The sequence below is a fragment of the Grammomys surdaster genome, unplaced genomic scaffold (genome assembly GCF_004785775.1).
Source record: "Grammomys surdaster isolate TR1022 unplaced genomic scaffold, NIH_TR_1.0 146, whole genome shotgun sequence".
Lineage (NCBI taxonomy): Eukaryota > Metazoa > Chordata > Mammalia > Rodentia > Muridae > Grammomys > Grammomys surdaster.
The window spans coordinates 3659638-3680033 of NW_021604604.1; the positions used below are offsets into that span (position 1 = coordinate 3659638).

The following is a 20396-nucleotide window of genomic DNA, read 5'->3' on the forward strand; positions in this document are numbered from 1 at the left end:
AGAAAGAAAGAAAGAAAGAAAGAAAGAAAGAAAGAAAGAAAGAAAGAGAAGGAAAGAAAGAAAGAAAGAAAGAAAGAGAGAAAGAAAAAAAGGAAGAAACCTTAACTCTATTAATGAGACTTTTAAGAAGCAGTGGATCTCACCGTGGCCACCTTCTAGTGAAGGTGGTTGCATCAGGCCCTCTTAGTTGCTACTCTCTTATACCCACCTTAGGCAGGGAGGTGGGGTTTGTAGCTTCACCCCACCCCCACCTTACAGCACCCCGATCCTCGTAAACAACTTCCCCCCTTCAGGTTATCATCATTGCCAAGATTCCAGGTTTCTCTAACAGTTTCCTCATTTGATTCCCTCATTTGACATTTAGGTCGCTTTAATCTATCTGCCACCCTAGAGCCACTGGGATCTTTGAATAAACAAACCCTCAAATTCCCAAGCTCCTGCTGCATTTATCCGTCGCCAGGGTCTTGGTCACTGGCTTAGCTAGCTCCTCCCATTCTGGGCTTTGACTGCCTCCTCCCTTTTGTGTCCTTGGCAGAAGCCCTCACGATGGCAGGCCCTTCTGTCCAAGCGACTCTTCAACCCACTCTACCTAGCTGACCTCTTTTCTTTCAGACTTACATACTTTTCCCTTGGAGAGGTTTTTCTATGAGCCTCCCCTCCCCCACTCCTTCAGTATCTTCTTATGTATCCCAGGATGGCCTTGGACTTAAGGTCCTCCTGCGCTCCTCCTGAGTGCTGGATTACAAACAGGCACCACAGCAGGGCTCTGCTTGTTTTTTTCCCACTTCCCTGGGTTTATCACCTCCAGAGCCATCCTTGCAGCTGTGATTATGTGATTGTTTACCTAGTTAGTCCACATCTTCTCAGGCCAGAAACTGTGAGGGAAGAAACTGCAGGCAGTACCTAGCATGTTTTCTAGCACATGGTAGGCACAGTCAGTATGAATTGTGTAAGTTTGTTTTTCCTAAATGTAAATTAAGACCATCAAGGAAAACACACCAAGCTCCTTACTAATAATCAGGCTCAATTCCTGCCAGTTACAGTGAATCAGGCCAGCTTCACAGGCATCTATCTTGTGAGACTGCCTTTATCCCCAGTAGGGTCTTCTCTGGCTTCCACAAAATGGGGCTGCCTTGCTTCTTTGCTTTGTGGATATCACAGACTTTCTTCTTCCCCTTGACCAGAATCTAATTCATCAGACAGTCTTATCCATTGATGAAGATCAGACCAGTTTGTAGGGACACCATTGACTGACACAGAATCTCCCTCTTAATATGCCCACAGGCTGTAAACAGAATACGTGAAATGAGGACATTTATAGAGAATAGAAGTGTATTTGGTGCACAGCTCTGGAGGCTGAGAAGTTCAGCATCTGATGCCACACCTGTCCAGCATCTGGCGAGGACCTAATGCCATGCAGACGGATGAAGGGCATCAGGAGAGAGATGAGCAAACCTGGAAGGCCATTTTTACTACAAGCTTACTCAGTCATGACCGACCCATCTATTCTTGACCCATTCACCTTTCCAAGAACCTACCTTTCAAATAACTTTGACATGTAATTTCAGGTGCTAAGTTCCAACATATGAAATTTGGGGGACATATTCAAATCCTGTTGCCTCCCTTCTTCCTCCCAGGGGCAGAAAACAGACAAACAAACAAAAGACCAAAGTCTTAGTGGGTAAGACTGCTTTCTGGACAAATGAGGAGGAGCTGAGTTCAAGTCCCCAGCACTCACATAAAAAGCTGGGTGTGGCTTAGAATACGCATTTGTAACCCCAAACTGTGGACAGTGAGACAGCAGGATCTCTGGGGCTTTCACTCAGTCCTCTTGCCTCAGTAAGTACACACAGAAGTGCACATACCATATACACATTTGTTCACAAGCACACATGCAAACGCAAAATCAAAATTTAAAAACAGAATTTTTCTTTATTTAGCTCAGTGACATAGAACTTGCCAAGTATGTTTATATAAGAGGCCTTGGTATTGATCTCTAGGACCACAACAACAAACAAAATCTTAATTACTAGATATTCTGTTGTTGTTGTTGTTAGACAGTCTCACTAGGTAGCTGTGACTGGCCTAAACCTTGCCAAATAGGACCAGGCTGGCCTTGAACTCACAGGTGTGCCTGTTTCTACCTCCCAAATCTGACTGGGTTAAAGAGCTGTATCACCAAGCTGGGTGGAGGCATTCTTAGTAAGATATGGAAATGCATTCACAGTCTATATTTAATACAACATTTTTGTTGTATCAGAAGAGTTTCATCAATCTTTATACATATTTGTACACTAAAAAATTGAGATAATTTGTTATCCTAATTCACAAGTTACTTATGAATATTTCCAAATTTACATTAAACATTTCCCCACTCAACTCAGCAATGTTCTGCAGATACTGAACCGTGTTTGCTATTGCTATCGTTTTGACACTCTTTGGGTCAATTATTTTGTCACAATTTCAACTTTTTTGACTGAGTGCAGTGGTGTACACCTTTAATTTCAGCATTTGGGAGGTAGATGCATGTGGATCTCTGTGAGTTCATGGCCAGCCTGGTCTGCATAATGAGTTCCAGGACAGCCAGGGCTACTTACAGAGATCCTGTCTCAAAACAACAAAACCAACCTTTTTCTACATCCATGAAAGGCTCTATGCATTGGGCAGATACTGCTCATTTATTTTCAATCTACAGCTATCTTTTTTTCTCAAAAACATTGTGCAAACTGGGGGGAGGGGAAGTTCATCTCCTTCCTACATCTAGGGATCTAATCTATCTGTTCCACAAAGAAGTTGGCTCATCATTGCCTAAATGTTATAATAACAGTTGTTAGACTTCGGCGCGCAGCTTAGACCAGACAACACCAGACCAAACGGTTCGGGGGTCGGGGGGGGGGGGGGGGTATTCAGGGTAGAGGGCAAAGGTAGCGGGAGAGAAACAGAAGAAGATGGAAGAAGAGATGAGAGGAGAGAGAAAGAAGAGAGAGGAAGAAGAGAAGTAGAGGCCAGCCATGACCACGTGGAGAGAGGGGGAAGGGAAGCGGGGAGAGGGGAGGGGACAGAAAGAAGCTAGAGGCAAGAGAGCAAGAGAACAAGAGAGAGAGGAGGAGGCAAGCAGCCCCTTTTATAGTGGGCAGGCCTACATGGCTGTTGCCAGGTAACTGTGGGGAGGAGCATACCTAGCTGTTGCCAGATAACTGTGGAGGTGGAGTTTAGACAGCATACTAACAACAGTAATAAGTGACAAAGAGTACCTGAAAAGTCTCCTCCCCACACTTGTGTGTGTGTGTGCGCGTGTGTATTTGATGAGTGTCCTTGTGTGTTATAGCATGTGTTTGGGGGAGGTCAGACAATCTCAGTTGCTTCACTTTCTGCCTTGTTTCTGCATAGGCAAAGTCAACTGACCTCCGAGCTCCAGGCAGTTTTCCTGTCTTCATTTCTTAGGAGAAATAGGATTATAGACGTCTGCTACCATGACTGGCTTTTACATGGGCGCTGGGCAGCAGGGGGAGGGGGGAGGGGGAGGGGGTGTTGAACGCAGGGCTTCATATCTGCACAGCAGGCATTTTAGCCTCTGAGTCAGCCCCTCAGCTCCCACAAGGATCTCTTCTAACAGTTTCACATATGAAGGTTTCATTTACAGAAACTGGGCTCTCAGTGTTAAATGCCATTCCTCTGTTACTCATTCAACTAGGGAAGATGGCTGTGCTTGAAAATTATAAACAATAACATTCATCTTATAGAACTTGCAAAATGCAAAAATGCAAAATGTTTTGTAAAAATCATCTGTAATCCAAACGGTGCCCCTGAGAACACTGTCAATATCATAGCTTATGTTTTAGATGTATACCCACACATCAAAATCAGAGCAGGTATATCATTTGTATCTTATTTTACTTATATAAACATTGGTGATTAATAATTAATAATGATTAATGGCTATACCATTATAATTTCTATGAAAATATTGGGGAAATCTGGGGGGGGGAGCAAAATGCCCTGGCTGATTTATTGGAAGCAGTAGATTGAGCAGAGGGCCTCATACCCTATCTGAGCTATATCCTCAACCTGTATGGTTTTTTATGGATGCATCACATGTTCTGACTCATGAATCTGCTATAATTCACTGATTGCTTCTCCTACATTGGAAATTTCTCTTTCTGCTTTAGAGACCTATATGCCAAAGACCTGACACCTGGTGTGTTGACTCCGGCCCACCCCAGCTTCTTGTCTGCCATAACTCTGATTTAATTGAAAATTTTTTTGAGACAGGTTTTCTCTGTGTAGCCCTGGCTGTCCTGCAGCTCTGTAGACCAGGCTGGCCTTCACTTCAGAGATCTGCCTGCCTCTGCCTCCTGAGTGCTGGATTAAAGGCGTGTATTATCACACCTGGCTAGTTTAAATTCTTATTCTCTGAATAGAAACTGGGTGATAGAAGACAATTCAGGAAACAACTGGCCCTTGTGTATAACTGTTTGTTTGTTTGTTTTTGTTTTTTTCCAGACAGGGTTTCTCTGTGTAGTCCTGGCTGTCCTGGAACTCACTCTGTAGACCAGGCTGGCCTCGAACTCAGAAATCCGCCTGCCTCTGCCTCCCAAGTGCTGGGATTAAAGGCGTGCGCCACCACCGCCCGGCTGTGTATAACTTTTGAGCTCCAATTTCTCCCCTACACCAGACTAATCATGTTGCTAGCAACTCAAAGGTAGATTCTTGAAATTACAGCCACTATCTAGGAATTCCTAGTCAGCTAGGTAAACCAGAAGGCTGGCCATAGATATTTAAATTGAAAAAAAAAATCTCCAACTAGCTGGTAAAACTAGTGTAAAACCTCAGACAGGAGGAGTTTGGATATCATATCCCAGAGACTCCCACATAGCATCACTACCTCGCAACAGTGTCTTCCTACAGAAGATGGATCCTAACTGGAACCTGCTTGACTATATTTGGACCCCACTCATTATCTTTTAGCTAGGTGTGACATATTTACTTTAATAATGGTCTTCCAAGTGTTTTGAATGACAATGTTATAGAACATACAAAGATGGAATGGACTCATCCTACAGCTCTCTGTGATTTCTACCTAATGCAGTGAAAAGGGTCTGGGGTGTAGCTCAGTTGGTAGAGCGCTTGCTGGCCACACACAAAATAGAGGTTTCTGGTACAGACCTATAATCCCATCAGTTAGGAGGTAGAGGCAGGTGGACCAGGAATTCAAGGCCATCCTTAGCTGCATAGCAAGTTTGAGGTTGGATTGGGTTACATGAAATCCTATTTCAAATAAAATAAAGTCACACAAATACAACCAGATAAAATTAAACCAAGAAAGCTGCTGATTTCTCCTATTAAAGTGTAGTATAATTAAACAAAAATCAAATCTTGTGTGGTTATGCACACCTTTAACCCCACCACTAAGAAGGCAGAAACACATGGATCTATGACTTCAAGGCTAGCCTCCTCTCTATAGAGGGAGTTTCCGGCCAGCCAGGCTCTGTGTGTGTGTGTGTGGGGGGGGGGGGGGTGGTGGGGGGGGGGCGGGGGGGGTGGGGGGGGTGGTGGTGGAAATCATAGCATCTACCCTCTCCCACAGCCATTTCTGGTTGGATGCTAAGTCATTGTAACATGTCAACATTTTGGTTTTGATGAAGGACTTCAAACTGCTTTGTGTGTCAAGTTGGTTATAGTAAGAGAAGGAAAAACAAAGTAACAGCTGCAAGAAGCAAAAACAACTCAGCGCCAGGAGCCTTTCAATCATATATTTCCCTGTTAGTACTTGTCTTTTGAACAATTCCTTGCTTAGAGAACCTCAGCCTCAGGACCAACAGCAAAAGAGTTTAAATGCAAAATAGATGTGACATCCTTGACTATGGAAGCCGCTTGCAAAGGTGCTGAATCAGGATTCTGCAGGCTGTATCAATGTTTCATGATTATACCTTTGTCTTCCTGTCCTTGTTTCTGTCCCTCCCAGGAGAGATGGTGACCTCTGGCCCATCAGTGCCTATGTTTCTCTGAGAAGGGTTGCCTAACAATGCCCAGAGCTGTTCATTTCCTGTTCTCATAGGCTTATCCAGCTCTTTGCTGTCACTGAATTTAGTTTTTCAGCAAGCCCATTGTCTTGCATTATTAATATACAATTAAGTACATTACAGCTATTGTGAACAAATAAAGAGCTACAGAGGTATTGAAGTGGGAAGATTCATTTCAACCAGGAGGAAAGAGGTAATTGTTTTCAAGGACAAGGGCTGGTACAGGTTTCTGTGGAGTGGTGATGAAGAGCAATAATCAATGATGATGTGAAGCTCTTGAGTCTGGGTCAATGAGAATTTGTTAAGTAAATGAACTCCTAACTGGGTTAACAGCAATATGAAAGCTATTTCCAATACAGCAAGAGAAATGAAACAACTTGCGGGCTGTGTAGAAGGTTGAATTTGGTTGTAGATTCTTGTGTAAGGGTGCCTGTGGACAAGATATGAAAATTGGTTCAGACGGGCTCTTTTCTGAGGTCAGGTGAGAGTTTATGGGGTATCAGCAAGGTAAGGACTGTACATTCCCCCCACCCCAGACAGGATTTCATGTATATCTGGCTTGCCTCCTGAAATTATCTGAGGGTAATCTTGACCTTCTGATCCTCCAGCCTTGCCTCCTGAGTGTCAGGATTACAGGTCTGCAACATTGTGTACTTTTATCTACTGCTGGTTTTGAATCTAACAAACAGTCTATAGAATCATCCCTAAAGTGACCTTTGTGTCAGATTATACCTATTCACACAAGTAACATCATTTTCTGGTTAAACGATTTGGTCAACTAGTGGAGCTATGGGAGCCTATGACTTCTCAGCACTAATTTAGGCTGGTTTTGTTACTATCTTCACTCCCTTAGCCATTAACAATGGTCACTATTGGTACCAGGAGAAGCAAGGTATCATTTGGGGGATAGCATCAACAAGTTAGAACGACCAAGGGGATTGGGGGGGGGCAATCGGGTTGAAAGGTCAAATGAAGAAGAGTAAAGGAAGGTTCCCACAGGATCTGTCCCCTCTTTGTCTTCTTGAAATATCTAAGGTAGACTGTAGACTTGGAACAACAAATGCCAGCATAAGGAGGGCTAAATTTCAGTGTGGGGTGGTGGTGGTGAAAGGGAAAACATTTTCAACTTAGAGAGTGTGTGTCCTGAATAAGAGAAGGAAAGGGTGGCCTGCAAAAAGGTTGATGAATTCCAAACAGGCAGTCCAGTTTGGGGCATGGCTGTCCTGACTTAAGCAGGGAGTTTTCAGTGAGGAATCCCAGGGTAGGTTGGGAATGACATGCTAGTATTCGACAGCGTGGGAAGGCCCAACTAGAATCCAAAAGGCGTAAGGTTAGGAAGTTCAAGGCAGGGACTCTCTGGCAGACAGTTGACAAAGAGGAGCCAAGGTCCTTTCCCTAGATGCTGGGAAAGCCCAGGTCCCGATGAATAGCTCCGGGTCCCACAAACTCTCCAGGCCCTTGGCACGGGAAGCGGAGGTTCCGGGACATTCCTGCCTGCACCATGCATCTGGGGGTTCCCTCCTCGGAGCTCCTTAGGCTCCGTATCCTTTACTTGCTCCTCCCTGGGTGCGAGAAAGGCATGCTCGCGCGAGTCCCCGCACTCCCCAGCAGCCTCCGCAGAGAGTCGGTTGCGGCCGCCAAGAGAGTGCTCGCCTAGCACCGGTGGCGGAGCGCACGGAACAGCTTAACGGTCCGGCATCCGCATCCGCACCCGCCCCGCCCGTCGGCGCCGCTGCCCCGCCCGCCTCTGCGTCATGACGCTGGCGCCCAACGCGGAAGCCGCCGGCCGCCTGGACCAGCCGCGGGCTGTGCGCCGAGCCGCGACGGGCGGGAGCCGGGCGGGGGCGCGAGGCGAGCGCAGCTGCAGCCTAGGCGGCGGAGCGCGCGGAGCGGGCGGAGCGAGCGCCCAGGACCAAGCGCGGGCGGAGCGGGGCTGGAGCAGGCGCGCAGCGGCGGCCGCCCCGGGGGATGCGGCTGCCTCCCTGGGCTGGCGTGTAGGGAGGGCGGGTCCCCGGCCTCGGCGGCGCGGCGGTGGAGGGGACCGAGACTGCGGCCATGGCGACCCCCGGCAACCTGGGGTCCTCTGTCCTGGCGAGCAAGACTAAGACGAAGAAGAAGCACTTCGTGGCTCAGAAAGTGAAGCTGTTCCGGGCCAGCGACCCGCTGCTCAGCGTGCTCATGTGGGGGGTCAACCACTCGGTAAGGCTCCTCTGCGGCGCGCTCCTCTTGCTCCTCGGGCTCAGCCTCCCAGCTCTGCTCCTCCTGCTGCAGCGGTGGCAGGGCGTGGACCTCTAGCCGGCTGGCTCGGCCGGTCCCGGGCCCTCTGGCCACTCGCCTCTTGGGGTACCCCTAACCCCACGACATGCGTCCGTCTCTTGGGCTTCTCCAGCGGCGCTTGCGCTCCCTTTGGAACCCAGGAATGGTGCGGGATGAGAAGCATTCGCTATGCTGTGCTTCTGAGCCTCTCTGCGCCTGTCCTGCCCCGCATCGGTCAGTGCTTCCTGCCCGGAAAGTGGGAAGTTTGTGCGGGGACCTTCTCCGTCTCAGCTATCAGTCCCGGCGGGGATTGTTCAGGGCCCAGTCCGAACGATCGCTCCACTTTTCTGGGACCGATGAGCCCTCCAGTCCTCAGCCGGTAGGCAGGTGTACCTGTCCCTATCAGGAAGCGTCCGGAGCTTCTCCGCGACAGGACTAGAGTGAAACAGAAGATTTTGGGCGGCAGCTTGAGATCTTAGCTTTCTTTTTTCCTTTAAAGGCAGTATTGTCGGACTCTAGGAGAATTTGTGTGTGTGTGTGGGGGGGGGCGCAAAGAAAAAAACGCATCGTAAATATGGCCCTGGTGCTGAGCGTCTTCTCTTCATCCCTTCCCTCATCGCCCAGCTGCTGTGCCCTTTCCAGACCTCCTGGCGGGGAGTCTTCCTCCCTCCCCCCCTTGCCTCCCCCCTCCTTGGGGATCCAGGTAGAAGTCACTGACTGCGGAAGGGCGGCCTTGGTGGTGACAGCCGGAGGGGGTCCGGGCGGGCGCGAGTTCGAGGTGGTCTAGAGTTAATTGTATCCATTTGGGAGATGGTTTAAAAGGTTGGCGGAGAGCGCGTTGGGGAGGTTAGCTTAGCGCACAGCCAGGGATGCAAGGAGGCGCGCGGCTGCGGACTCTGCGGACTGCGGTGTAGGGGGCTGAAATAGCTTCCTGCTGATCTGACAGCGAGAAAACTCCTACAGCTTTAATCTACTTAGATGGGATCAGGAAACATGATAGGCGCTGTTGGCTGAGCCATGAAAGTTTCAATGAGCTTGTGAATTTTGACCGTGACCTTACCCACTGCAGTCAGCCAGCTTTGGAGGCAGAGCGTAAGCCTGCTGCTCTGCTTTTGATTTTGGTGGATGCCCTGGTGTCCTTTTCAGCATAATAGAAGTGACAGAAAGCCAGCGTGGTTTTTGCACTCTCAAATTAACAGAGTTGTTTAAAATGGCTCAGTATCTTTTATTTATAGTTTCTCCCTAAGTGGAGCTGGAGAAAGGTGAAGCAATATGAAGATGATTGTGTTTATCTGGAACGATTTAAAGAGTTGAGAAATCTATTACTTTACTGCTGGATCTACCAAGGTTCATTTTACCGACATCTTTAGTTGTTAGGAATGTCATCTGTTAAAACAGCAATGACCCCCCCCCCGCCCCAGTTTTATTTCAGAAAGTGAAGTTACAGTTTTCCATTGTCATAAGCCTCTAGGTATGTTTGATTTTTTTGTAAAGTTCTTTTTGTTATTTACGTTACTTTTAGCAGCTTTCTATTTACTGCAACGGTATGGTAAATACCAGTTGAGCGTGGACCCATGTTTACAGGGCCCTTTCCAACCTCCTTTCAGAGTTCTGGTGTTTTGGTCAGGAGTGTTTATATGTTTGTCTAGGTTTAATATAGTAAAGTAGTGGCAACAATATGCTTCTAGGGGTGGGGGAAGAGTGACTGATAATGTCTGGAAAAAGTTGCCATTGGGTGCTCTTAACTGTAACATTTGGGTTGCTACCTTGTGCTTATTTTTGAGTTGCTACATTTGTTTTCCAGTTACTCTACTTGGAAAATACGGAGTGAATGATGATAGGAACACTGTTACTTTCTGTTGCTCTGAAGAATAGTTACTGGTTCTAAGTATATACACTGTCAGCATATCGTATCATGTAAGCATGTTATTCATTCAACACATACCAGCACATGCAGAGCCTGCTACAGTGGGGAGGGATGCTAAAAATGACTCTCCCTCTCATCCACGTGCCTTTATTTTGAGAAATGTGAGCTGACATAAGACAGTTATGTTTCTTCATTTTTCTTTTTTTTCTTTTTTTTTTTTTCTTTTTTTCTTTTTTCTTTTTCTTTTTTGGTTTTTCGAGACAGGGTTTCTCTGTATAGCTCTGGCTGTCCTGGAACTCACTCTGTAGACCAGGCTGGCCTCGAACTCTCGAACTCAGAAATCCGCCTGCCTCTACCTCCCAAGTGCTGGGATTAAAGGCGTGCGCCACCACTGCCCGGCTTCATTTTTCTAACAATGTATTTTTTTTAAAAAATACCCCTCCCCCCATGCTTGGAAGTCATGTATTTCTGGTTGGTTTTTTTTTTAGGAAATGATTATTGGTACCAGGAAGATGTTTTACCATGCTTTTGTGCACCAAAGTTTATAGAATAATATTAAAATAAGTAAATCCACATTATCAATAATGAGCATGTATATAAATGGGGACATTTGAGAAAGCATGGGAGAGAGGCAGATAATTCAAATCAGAGCCGTCCCCCTGTAATTCTAGTGTAACTAGGATTAGCAAGGAGAATCTTACCATGGGTATAAGCAATTTTTTTGCTTTTAAAATTCCATTAGATTTTTTTACTGGATATTTAAAGCAACCATAAATTTTGGAGCACTGAAGGGAAGCCATACATTTTTGTCATGTGAGTGTCTATGGTGGAGTCTGTGTTTGAATTCTTCAACTGTGACTTGACATATAAACCAGTTTTGGGGATCTGTGTTTGTAACTGGGAAATGGGATTGTTGGACTCAATGAGTTGCAGTTTTTTTTTAATTTGATGACTCAACTATTTTTACAGCTTAATAGTTGAATAGCATCATATTAGGAGTCCTAGTGTATGCAGTGACCTTTGGGGATTTTTCAAAGCCTAGACTGGAAGAGGGAGAAATCTGTGGTGATTTTTTTTTTTTTTTTGGACACTGAACTGACTAACTTCTTTGCCATCTATTAAATCAAAGTCTATTTGATTGAAATGTAGAAACTTACAATTAAGGTGAAAACTTTCCAATCCGTTGTAGTGGTAATGAAAAAAATCTTGATTTGGGTGGTGCTCCGTGTAGAGAATAAGCCTGCCATTGTGCGCTTAATTTGATATGTCACTGCTTTCTAACTTAAAGTCTCCATCAGTGAGTGGATCTTTGCCAATTTTTATTTTAAGCATTTTAAGCAGAGAATATAATTGAATACATAAAGGAAAAGATGACTTAAGGAGGCAGCTTTATCTTGTTACATTTGAAATTAAACTAAGAATGATCAGGCAGTTAGCTTCTTAAAGTGGTATTTTAATAGTGCAGGGAGTATGTTGAATGCTTTGAGCCAAGGTTTGTTTTAAATAGATAGTCTAAAAGATTTGTAGACACGGTGTGAAATGTGAGCTCTTTGGAGATTAGTATTTCAAACTCTATTTAGATATATGAAGGAAGACAGCAGTGTTATTTGTATGAAGAAACTTATGTAAAACAAATACAGTTTTTAGAAATAGCTACTTTATTGCTTTTAGAGCATTGTGGCTTCAAGCCATAGAAATACAAATAAGTTACAGGAAAATTCTTAAGTATTATGGGAATTTTGGAGATAGTCACAGTATAAGAAGGATGGGAAGCAGAGCATGCTAAGAACCAGGTACTGTGATACAGTCTGATTTTCCTATCCAACCTGGCTTTATATACTTTACTTGGTTCATAGCTGGCTGAGAAACTGTGGGACTGGGAACTGTTGACCTCCTAATTTCAACTTGTCATTTCTGCTCTCCAAAAGAATGGTCTGTTTTACAATTCAGGCCTGGAAATACCACTGAAGAGCTTGACTTGTCTGGATTCAATCAGTTGTAGTTTCGTCTTGAACTAAGTTAGTTAGGAGTATGCAGGAAAAGAGCCCCTAGAGAGAGTTCCAAATAGCTGGGTGGGGAGACATCTGCCCTAGGAATAGAGTTGGTGTTGATCTTCATGCCTGTGGGGATCTGCTCAGGCCAGACTTCTGACAACATGTCTTGTCATGTGTGGATTAGAGAAAGCGAAGTTTTCCATTTGGGACATCTGAAACGTTCGTTTTATTCTCAACAAGGTGGGGACTGAAGATAGGTAATACTGTATACCAGAAATGTAATTTCTTGTGGGTTCCATGGGTTGATATTTGGATATAGACAAAAGGAGGAGGAGGAGGCTAGGTTTATAAGTGGTGTGGATTACTATGGAATGATAATGACTGAAAAATGACATGATGAGGCAATTAAAATATAAAGAAGCTAGATATTAGACAGAGCTCACCAAGTGGAACCCAACCCGCCATGCATTCCAGAGCTAGCCCCACACCGTTTTCCCTTTACTTTTCAGAGGAAAAAAACAGTCACACATGGCAATTTACTATTTAGGCAGTAGCTTAGTGTTCCCTTCAAAGATGTGATTATTATCTTTTTCTCCACTAGTCAAACACCTTAGCATGTTGTTAGTGTTCAGAGTGCTGCCCAAAGGCAGGGTGATCTGCTATGCCTTTAGAAAGACTGCCAAGACGAACTGCAATAAACCAACAGAATCTGTGTTGATAGAACATGCGGTCATCTTGAGCAGTTAATTTTGCCAGCATGTCCTTGAAATACATAAATTGACACTGACAGGAGTTGGTGCAACTTAGAAGGATGGTTTGTGGTCCGGCTGATTAGGATCAATTCCTGTTTCATTGTTTATGGGTTTTTAAGCAGCTGGTTTACCCACTTGAGTCTCAGTTTATGTATCCTTAACATGGACGATTGCCTCACGGAACTATTTTGAGGGTTAAATGAGACAATGTATCCAAAGCCTAGTGGTAGGTAATTAGGATTCAGTAAATGCTTCCTTAAACTGACCAAATTTAAATGCAGTTATGTAGGCTGTAATTTGTGGATGATAGCCTTATCTGTTCCTGTTCTAGCTTCCAAATAATTGACACAAAGATCTGTTAAGTTTATTAGCAAGCTTTAAACACTCTGACTGGGCAGACAGACATGTTCCAGCCCTCTAAGCTATCTGCATCCTGGCCATGGGTCCCATGTTACTTGTAGTTTGAGTCGTGCCCTGACTTGCTTTGTTCCATTTGTGTGTCCTTATGGTGAATCCCTTGGCAACCCCTCATCATGACTCCTGGACCTTCTGCCTCATGGCACCTCTCCCTTCTTTCCTCGTGGTCATTCTCTCACTTCTTCTTTTTCTCCAGCTGAGATCAGAAGTCCAGCCTTCTTATCTATCTCCTCTGCCCAGTAATAGCCTGAGTCAGCTCTTTATTGAGCAATCAGAAACAATTTTTACATGACATTGAGACCAGAGATGCTTGACCATGCCATGGTCTGGACTGTAGACAGATGTCTTGGCATAGAAATCAGCATCTGAATACATAGTGCACAAGACCAATCACCCAACACAATGATGTTGGTAACATATTAGTAAGCACTAGATCAACAGTTTTCCAAATTTATTGTGTCTGTAAGTCACAAGGATCACTTGGGGACTTTTCAAACACAGATTCAGCAGATCTTGTGAGGATGAGGTCTAGCATGATTTTAGGTGATGATGGTTTGAGTTTCTGGGCTGCTCTTAAGGAAGCAAGACAGAGGGAAGAATGACTTTAAACATAAATGTTTAGAATTTGCCCCCCAGCTGTGTGTGATGAATTGCCTTAGCTCTCAACCTTCCTAACGCTGCCATCCATTATTAATGCAATTACTTACGTTGTGGTGACCCCAACCATAAAATTTTTCATTGCTACTTGATAGCTAATTTTGTTACTGTTTTGAATTGTAATGTAAATGTCTGACATGAGACTCCTGTAAAAGGGTCATGACCCACAGGTTGAGAACCACTGCCTTAATATGGTACCCCTGTAATACAGAAAAGCTAAGAGAGGGATTGAGCATTGGAAAGGGATTTTATAGTTTATGAAATACTGACTTGCTGGTGATGATTGTGGGTAGTCTGGTTATCACTTTGTGGGATTAGAACTCCAGAACAGTTAGGAGGGTGGGAATACAGAGTTGAGACTCTTCCACACACAGTTGGTAATTGTTGTTGTGGTAGTTTAAATGATGCTAGCTCCCATAGGCTCATATGTTCATAGTTTATGGAACTGTTGGGAAGGATTAGGAGACACACCTTTTTGGAAGATGTGTCACTGGGGATGGACTTTGAGGTCTCGAAAATCCACATCAGGCCCAACATCTCATTTTTTTCTGTTATCTGCTTGAAAAATGTAGATTGAAACATTCCATCCTGCAGGGAAGCCCCTTAAGCAGGAAGGTAAACAACTCAAAATAGCTTCAGGAAGTCCCTGAAACTGACCAAACTCACTAGGCCTACCTACTAGAGTAAACAAAAGCCAAGAGTTCTTCCCAGACAAAAGTTTAATCTGAGCTGCAATGCAGACTCTAGAAAAGCAAAGCTGCATAGACTCAGATTAGACCAGCTGCCTCAGAGCAGAAACAATTTGAGCTACCTGGAAGGAATTTAGATCAGCTGAGGCACCAGGAAAGGATACTCTCTAACGTGTTGAGTTGCAGGTGCACAGTGTTTCAGGTTCCTGGCTTTGTGAGCTGTCATGCGTCCTGCAGTGGTCCTTGGTGATGCAGTTGTCTCTGAGTAATTTCTGTTCCTCTAAGTAACCCCTCACAAATATTCTTGTAAATAATCTCAATAAAACTCATTGGTTCATTAAGTCAGACTTTGGTGGTATCCATACTTTGGTCTGTCATGGGTCCATCTGGGATGAATAGATGTATATTTTGTGTCTCTCCAGATGTAAGATCTCAGCTACTGTTCCAGCACCGTCCCTTCCTGCTGCCATGCTCACTGTCATGATGTTCATGAGTGTACCCTCTGAAACTATAAGAAAGTCCCCAATTAAATTCCCATTTTTATAAGTTGCCTTGGTCATGGTGTCTTCACAGCAATAGAAAAGTAACTAAGATAGTTATCGAGGAATGGATTATTTACTATTCTCATTGCTGTGAGAAAATACCTGCAAAACAATTTAAGGTATTGCAGGTTTTGGCTCACAGTTTGAGGTGACAGTCCGGCATGGCAGGGAAGACATGGTGGCAGGAGCATGAGGGAGATAGATAGTCACATCAAGTCTGCAATCAAGACATAGGGAGAAATGTCTGTTGGCTGATTGAGTCTGAGACCCCAGCCCATGGGATGGTGCTGTCTGCCTTCAGGGCAGATCTTCTCTTTTTAGTTAAGCCTTCCTGGAAACAGAAACACTCTTGTAGATACAACCCAAAGTCTGTTTCCACTGTGATTCAAATCTTGTCTTGTTGACAATGAAGATTAACCACCAAAGGGTGAAGTAGATCTTGGAAGGGGAAGATAGAATTGTGGGGCTTTGAGAGAGAGAGGCAGAGGAAGAAGAAAGAGGGAACAGGAAACTAGCTGAGAGAAGAGGTTCCAGAGAGTGCAGGCTTATGCACCTTGAGGGTCATTGCTTCAGGGATGGAGGGAGGGAGAGGGATAGTAAGATTAACTATCAAAAGTATTAGTGAGTGAAATCATTTTCCTTTCTGGGAGATTGGGAATGGAAGGTGAGACATGCCATCCAATTTGGGAATATGTTTTATCTCTTTCTCACTGTTTATCCCTTCTCAGCTGTATTTCTCTCATTTCTAGACTTGCTAAAGCCTGTTAGCTACGGCCTCTATATGTACTTTTATCATCATTTCTTTAATTTATTGCTCCAGGGAGCCCTGTGGTAGTGAGAGAAAGGCACTATTCCTTTCTCAAAATAACACTCTTAAATGAATGCTGGTCAGTTCACAGTTACCCTGAATTCTGTCCATGGACGATGCAGGGACTCAAGCAGCCTAGTGAAGAACACTTCCAAGGATAAGGTTTACTTGGTGTAGGGAGATGATGCAGGCAACAGGGGCCGAACGCTGAGCCAGAGAACTTGAGTAGGTTGAATTCATGAACTGGTACACCGAGCGCTGGGTAGATGTGGGATTTTGACCTGTACCCTAACACTAGGTCCAGGAGTCTGTTTTCATTTCTTTTAGAGCTTTTGTACACAGTTCCTAGTGTTGAAAGCTGTTCTTGGGTAGGAATCATGAACTGTTGATATTGGGTAAAACTATTTGAAAACACCTTTTTCCCATGACAGAGGGGAAAAAAAATTATCGATATGTGGAAAGCATGTAGGCAGAGATCAATACACAATTTATTCATAGAAAACTGTTGTTGAGAGTTTTAAAATGGTAACTTACTGTGCCGGTCACTGATAACTAACAAGTTACCTGAGAGTAACAGCTACAAGGAAGAAAGGCTTACTTTAGCTCCTGTTGTTTTGGGCCTAAGGGGAGGCAGTGCTGAGAGCATCGGGCGGATGCTTCTCACCTCATGGCCTCCTGGAAGCAGAGTGGGAGAACAGGAAGTGGCAAGGACCAAAATACTCCCTTCAAAGGCATGGTCTTAGCAACCGACCCACTTATTAATGCTAGGCCTACTGTAGCCTGGTCTTTTGGCTACTTTGTGGGTTCTTCTTTCTTCAACCCTTCTCCACCCGTTTTCTTAGATCCTTTCAATGCCCTAACATGAAATAAGAGAAAAAAAAGATAGACGGGAAAGGGAAGAGATCCCTTAATAAAGTCAGGAGTCAGTTAGATCACTTCCTGTTGATTGGGGCATCAAGTTACCTGGGGCAAGTTTGTTCTTCACTGTCAGGGTATCCAATTTGGTATTGTTTTTTTTCTCTGTACACCACCACTTGGATCAACAGCAGCCAACCAATAACCCACCCTGCCTTTCAGGGCCTTCTGAAAAGCCCAAAATTCCAGACATCACCAATCTCACAAACTGCCTGCAGCTGGCAAAATCACTCCCCCACCAGAGCACGAGGCACCAGAGTATAGTCAGCAGCTCCGTAACCCACACCTGGGATTAAAACAAAAACATATTCTTTTACTATTTCTGTTTTTTTTTTCTTTTTCAGAACCCAAAATTCCAACATTCTCATTATACCTTCAGATTACCATCTGCTAAAAGTCTTTCAAAATTGGAACCTCTCAAGAGTTAAACTGTTGAATATGCCAGAGCCTTTGTGATTTAACCCTCTCTGGAAACAAAGACTCAGTCATCTTCTAGGCTAGTCAAAAATAACCATCACAGCCTGGTGGTGGCGGAAGCCTTTAATCCCAGCACTTGGGAGGCAGAGGCAGGCGGATTTCTGAGTTCAGGCCAGCCTGGTCTACCGAGTGAGTTCCAGGACAGCTGGGACTACACAGAGAAACCCTGTCTCGAAAAAACAAACAAACAAACAAAAAACAAAATAAAAAAAGAAAGAAAAAAAATAACCATCACACTTACCTAAAGTTACTATTGTCTCTCTGTCTTTTGTTTTTAAAGGTTTGGTTTGGCTCACAGTTTCAGTTTTTTTTTAAGTAAATTATGTAATTACTATGATGTGTATATGGCATGTGTGATTTATGTATTCATTACTATGTATGTGGCATGTGTGGAGGTCAAAGCATGATTTAGTGTGTTGGTTTTCTCCCTTCACCTTTCCATGGCTCCAGGGATGAACATCAGGTGGTCAGACTCGTTCAACAAACACCTTTTACTTTCTGAGCTATCTTGCCATCCCTAGTTAAGTGTCTCAATTCTAAGTATTCAAAAATTTTCAAATGGAAGTAGTTAGGAGCTGGGTTGTGATGTGGAGCACAGAGCCTCTTGTGATAATAGTACTTCATATGGAGGTACTGATGCACATGCCGTTAGGTGTTCTTCATCTTGCACTAGGTTATGTCCTGATAAACCTAGCATAATTGAATATATCCTGAGTGTATTCAATACTTCTAGGCCTCAAAGCTCAGCCTAGCCTATTGTAAGTGTGCTCAGAACACTTATACTTGCCTACATTTTGGCAAGAATATGCATCTAAGTTGATTTTCTGGTTGCTGTGATAAAATACCCTGACAAAAAAGCAACTTGAGCAGTGTTTGTGTTTACCATTCTGTGTTACAGAATGTCACTGCAGGGAAGACATGGAGGCGGGAGTTTGAGGTAGTCAGATTGTATCTGTAGTTAAGAAGCAGAGGCGCATGAATGCTTGTTTCCAGTTGACTTCCTTTTATACAGTCTAGGATCTCAGCCTAGGGAATGACACCACGCTCAGTGGATGAGTCTTCTTGCCTCAAACTAATCAAGATAATCCCACACAAGAAACCCAGAGACCATTCTCAAAACTGTTTCTAGATCTCATCAAGTTGACATTGGGATCAGTCATAACACAATCTAAGAAAGAGCCTTTGTTGTTGAAATAAAGTCTTGACTATCATGTACTTTATTGAATGTAGTCTGAAAGTGAAAACTGAAATGGGCATATGAGTATGCTTTATACAATTGGAGGTTGAAAAATTGTAAGTCATCTTTGGACTTGTAAAATGCCTAAGTAGCTGCTGGCACACATTGTTATTAAATGGTAGTTTCCATTATTATTTTAAAAACGCCATGAGTGCTAAGACATACTAAGTTATTAGTTCATAAATAAATTAATTGTTACTTTATCCTGGCTCATAGTATCAGATTACCATTGTATTCGTTATTATGTATCCGTGAATTATTTTAGTGGGTTGACCTGATTCTGTTTTTATTCTGTCTCTGGTTGCCCCAGAGACAGGAGAGTCTGTCTGCAGGTAGACCCAAGTGACAAGTGATGCTATGTGACCTTGCCCCTAAATTATTTCTGATGATAATTGGTGAATAAGATGCCAACAGCCGATAGCTGGGCAGAAGAGACGTAGGTAGGTTTTAGGGTTCCCTGGCTGGAGGTTAAAGGAAAACCACTGGAGAGAGGAGAAGAAGGCCAGTGGAGGAGAAGCCACCATGGGTTAGGGGAGTCATGAGAATGTGGCCCTGAGTGCTGGCTAGTTGGAGTTAAGAGCAGTCCAGATGAAACATAGTAAATGATAGCTTGGGGTTATTGATAGAAAGGTAAGTTCTAATAGCATAGAATGTAGGTATCTCCTCAGCTCTTATGCTGTTTGTAAATAATAAAAGTTGTATGTCTTTTATCCGGGAGCTAGATGATCAAGCCCCAAATTGGGATTAAAAATTTCTACAGGTTATGAATCATTATTTTAGAATTTTCCACTTGTCCTAGCTTTGCTTTATCTATTTTGTTACTGTATTCTTTTTGTTTTGTTTTTTATCTTTAATGCCTCCACAAGTGACCAAGTGATTAGAGGTGTCAAAATCTAATTCACATTCATTAATTAGAAATTATATGAGCTATCGAATCGATATCTCACTTTGTTTTCTTTTTGTTTTTAACGTAAGAGACACTTCAAGGTGCTTCAGCTGCAAGTTGCACATGTAGAGGTAGGGCACATGTAGACGTAGGGTAGACACAGGCACACACATCTGGAGTGTGGTGGAGGCCGTAGACCTGTGTGGATAGAGCATAAACTTTGTTAAGAAGACCACACTGAGCAAAGTCATGGAGGAGGTGAAGCCTTGGGCAGGATGAGGAGCTCGCAGCCCGGGATGCAAAGGCCCAGAGGCTCATGCTTGCACGGAAGGCCATGTGGTTGGAGCAGCAGAGAGAGGAAAGGGGACGGAAGGAAGACGGCTGGATCCTGATTGCTTTGGGGCTTGATGAACACTTTCTGAGAGGTGACATTGAAGGGAATCATGAAGATTAAGTGGACTATCCTGGTTACAGAAGATGGAAAAGGGTCTGTGAGGCCAACAGGCCAACATCTGGCAGAGATGACTGGAGAGGAGTGAGTCGTCGGCTCTGTCTGTGGCCTGGGGCCTCGCCTCCTACACTGGGGCTCATGGAACTCTGCACTAGCCTTTACTCATGAAACTGCTGGGTTGCGGGCCTCCTGGAACACAATGGGCATTTTAACTAGCAGGCTCCTTGTTACTAGTTTGGAAAAGCACCAGCCAGGGCACTCTGCTTTTAAGTCCACAGGGCTCCTTGGTGTGCCCTGTGGAAATAAGGCCCACATATCCTGTCCTCACCCACGGCAGGTTGTTACTTTCTTTTCTTTCTTTGAGGGACTGGATATAAAATATACAGGCAAAGAAAGGGTTCTCTGCTCAGAAGATTGAAAGCCAA

The 20396-nt window shown here is 44.2% G+C and overlaps 1 protein-coding gene across 3 annotated transcripts in view; it reads left to right on the top strand.

Annotated features, from left to right (window-relative positions):
- The first annotated feature begins 7820 nt into the window (after window positions 1–7820).
- Window positions 7821–20396, top strand: part of Pip4k2a (phosphatidylinositol-5-phosphate 4-kinase type 2 alpha) — a 159174-nt gene continuing 146598 nt past the window's right edge. For 2 of the 3 annotated variants that reach the window (XM_028764781.1, XM_028764782.1), the window contains exon 1: window positions 7821–8222. In XM_028764781.1, the coding sequence (XP_028620614.1) occupies window positions 8079–8222 (144 nt within the window). In that variant the 5' untranslated portion in view covers window positions 7821–8078. Of the gene's footprint in view, window positions 8223–8429; window positions 8514–20396 lie in introns of those variants that run through there. The other variant, XM_028764783.1, reaches the window with a different exon arrangement.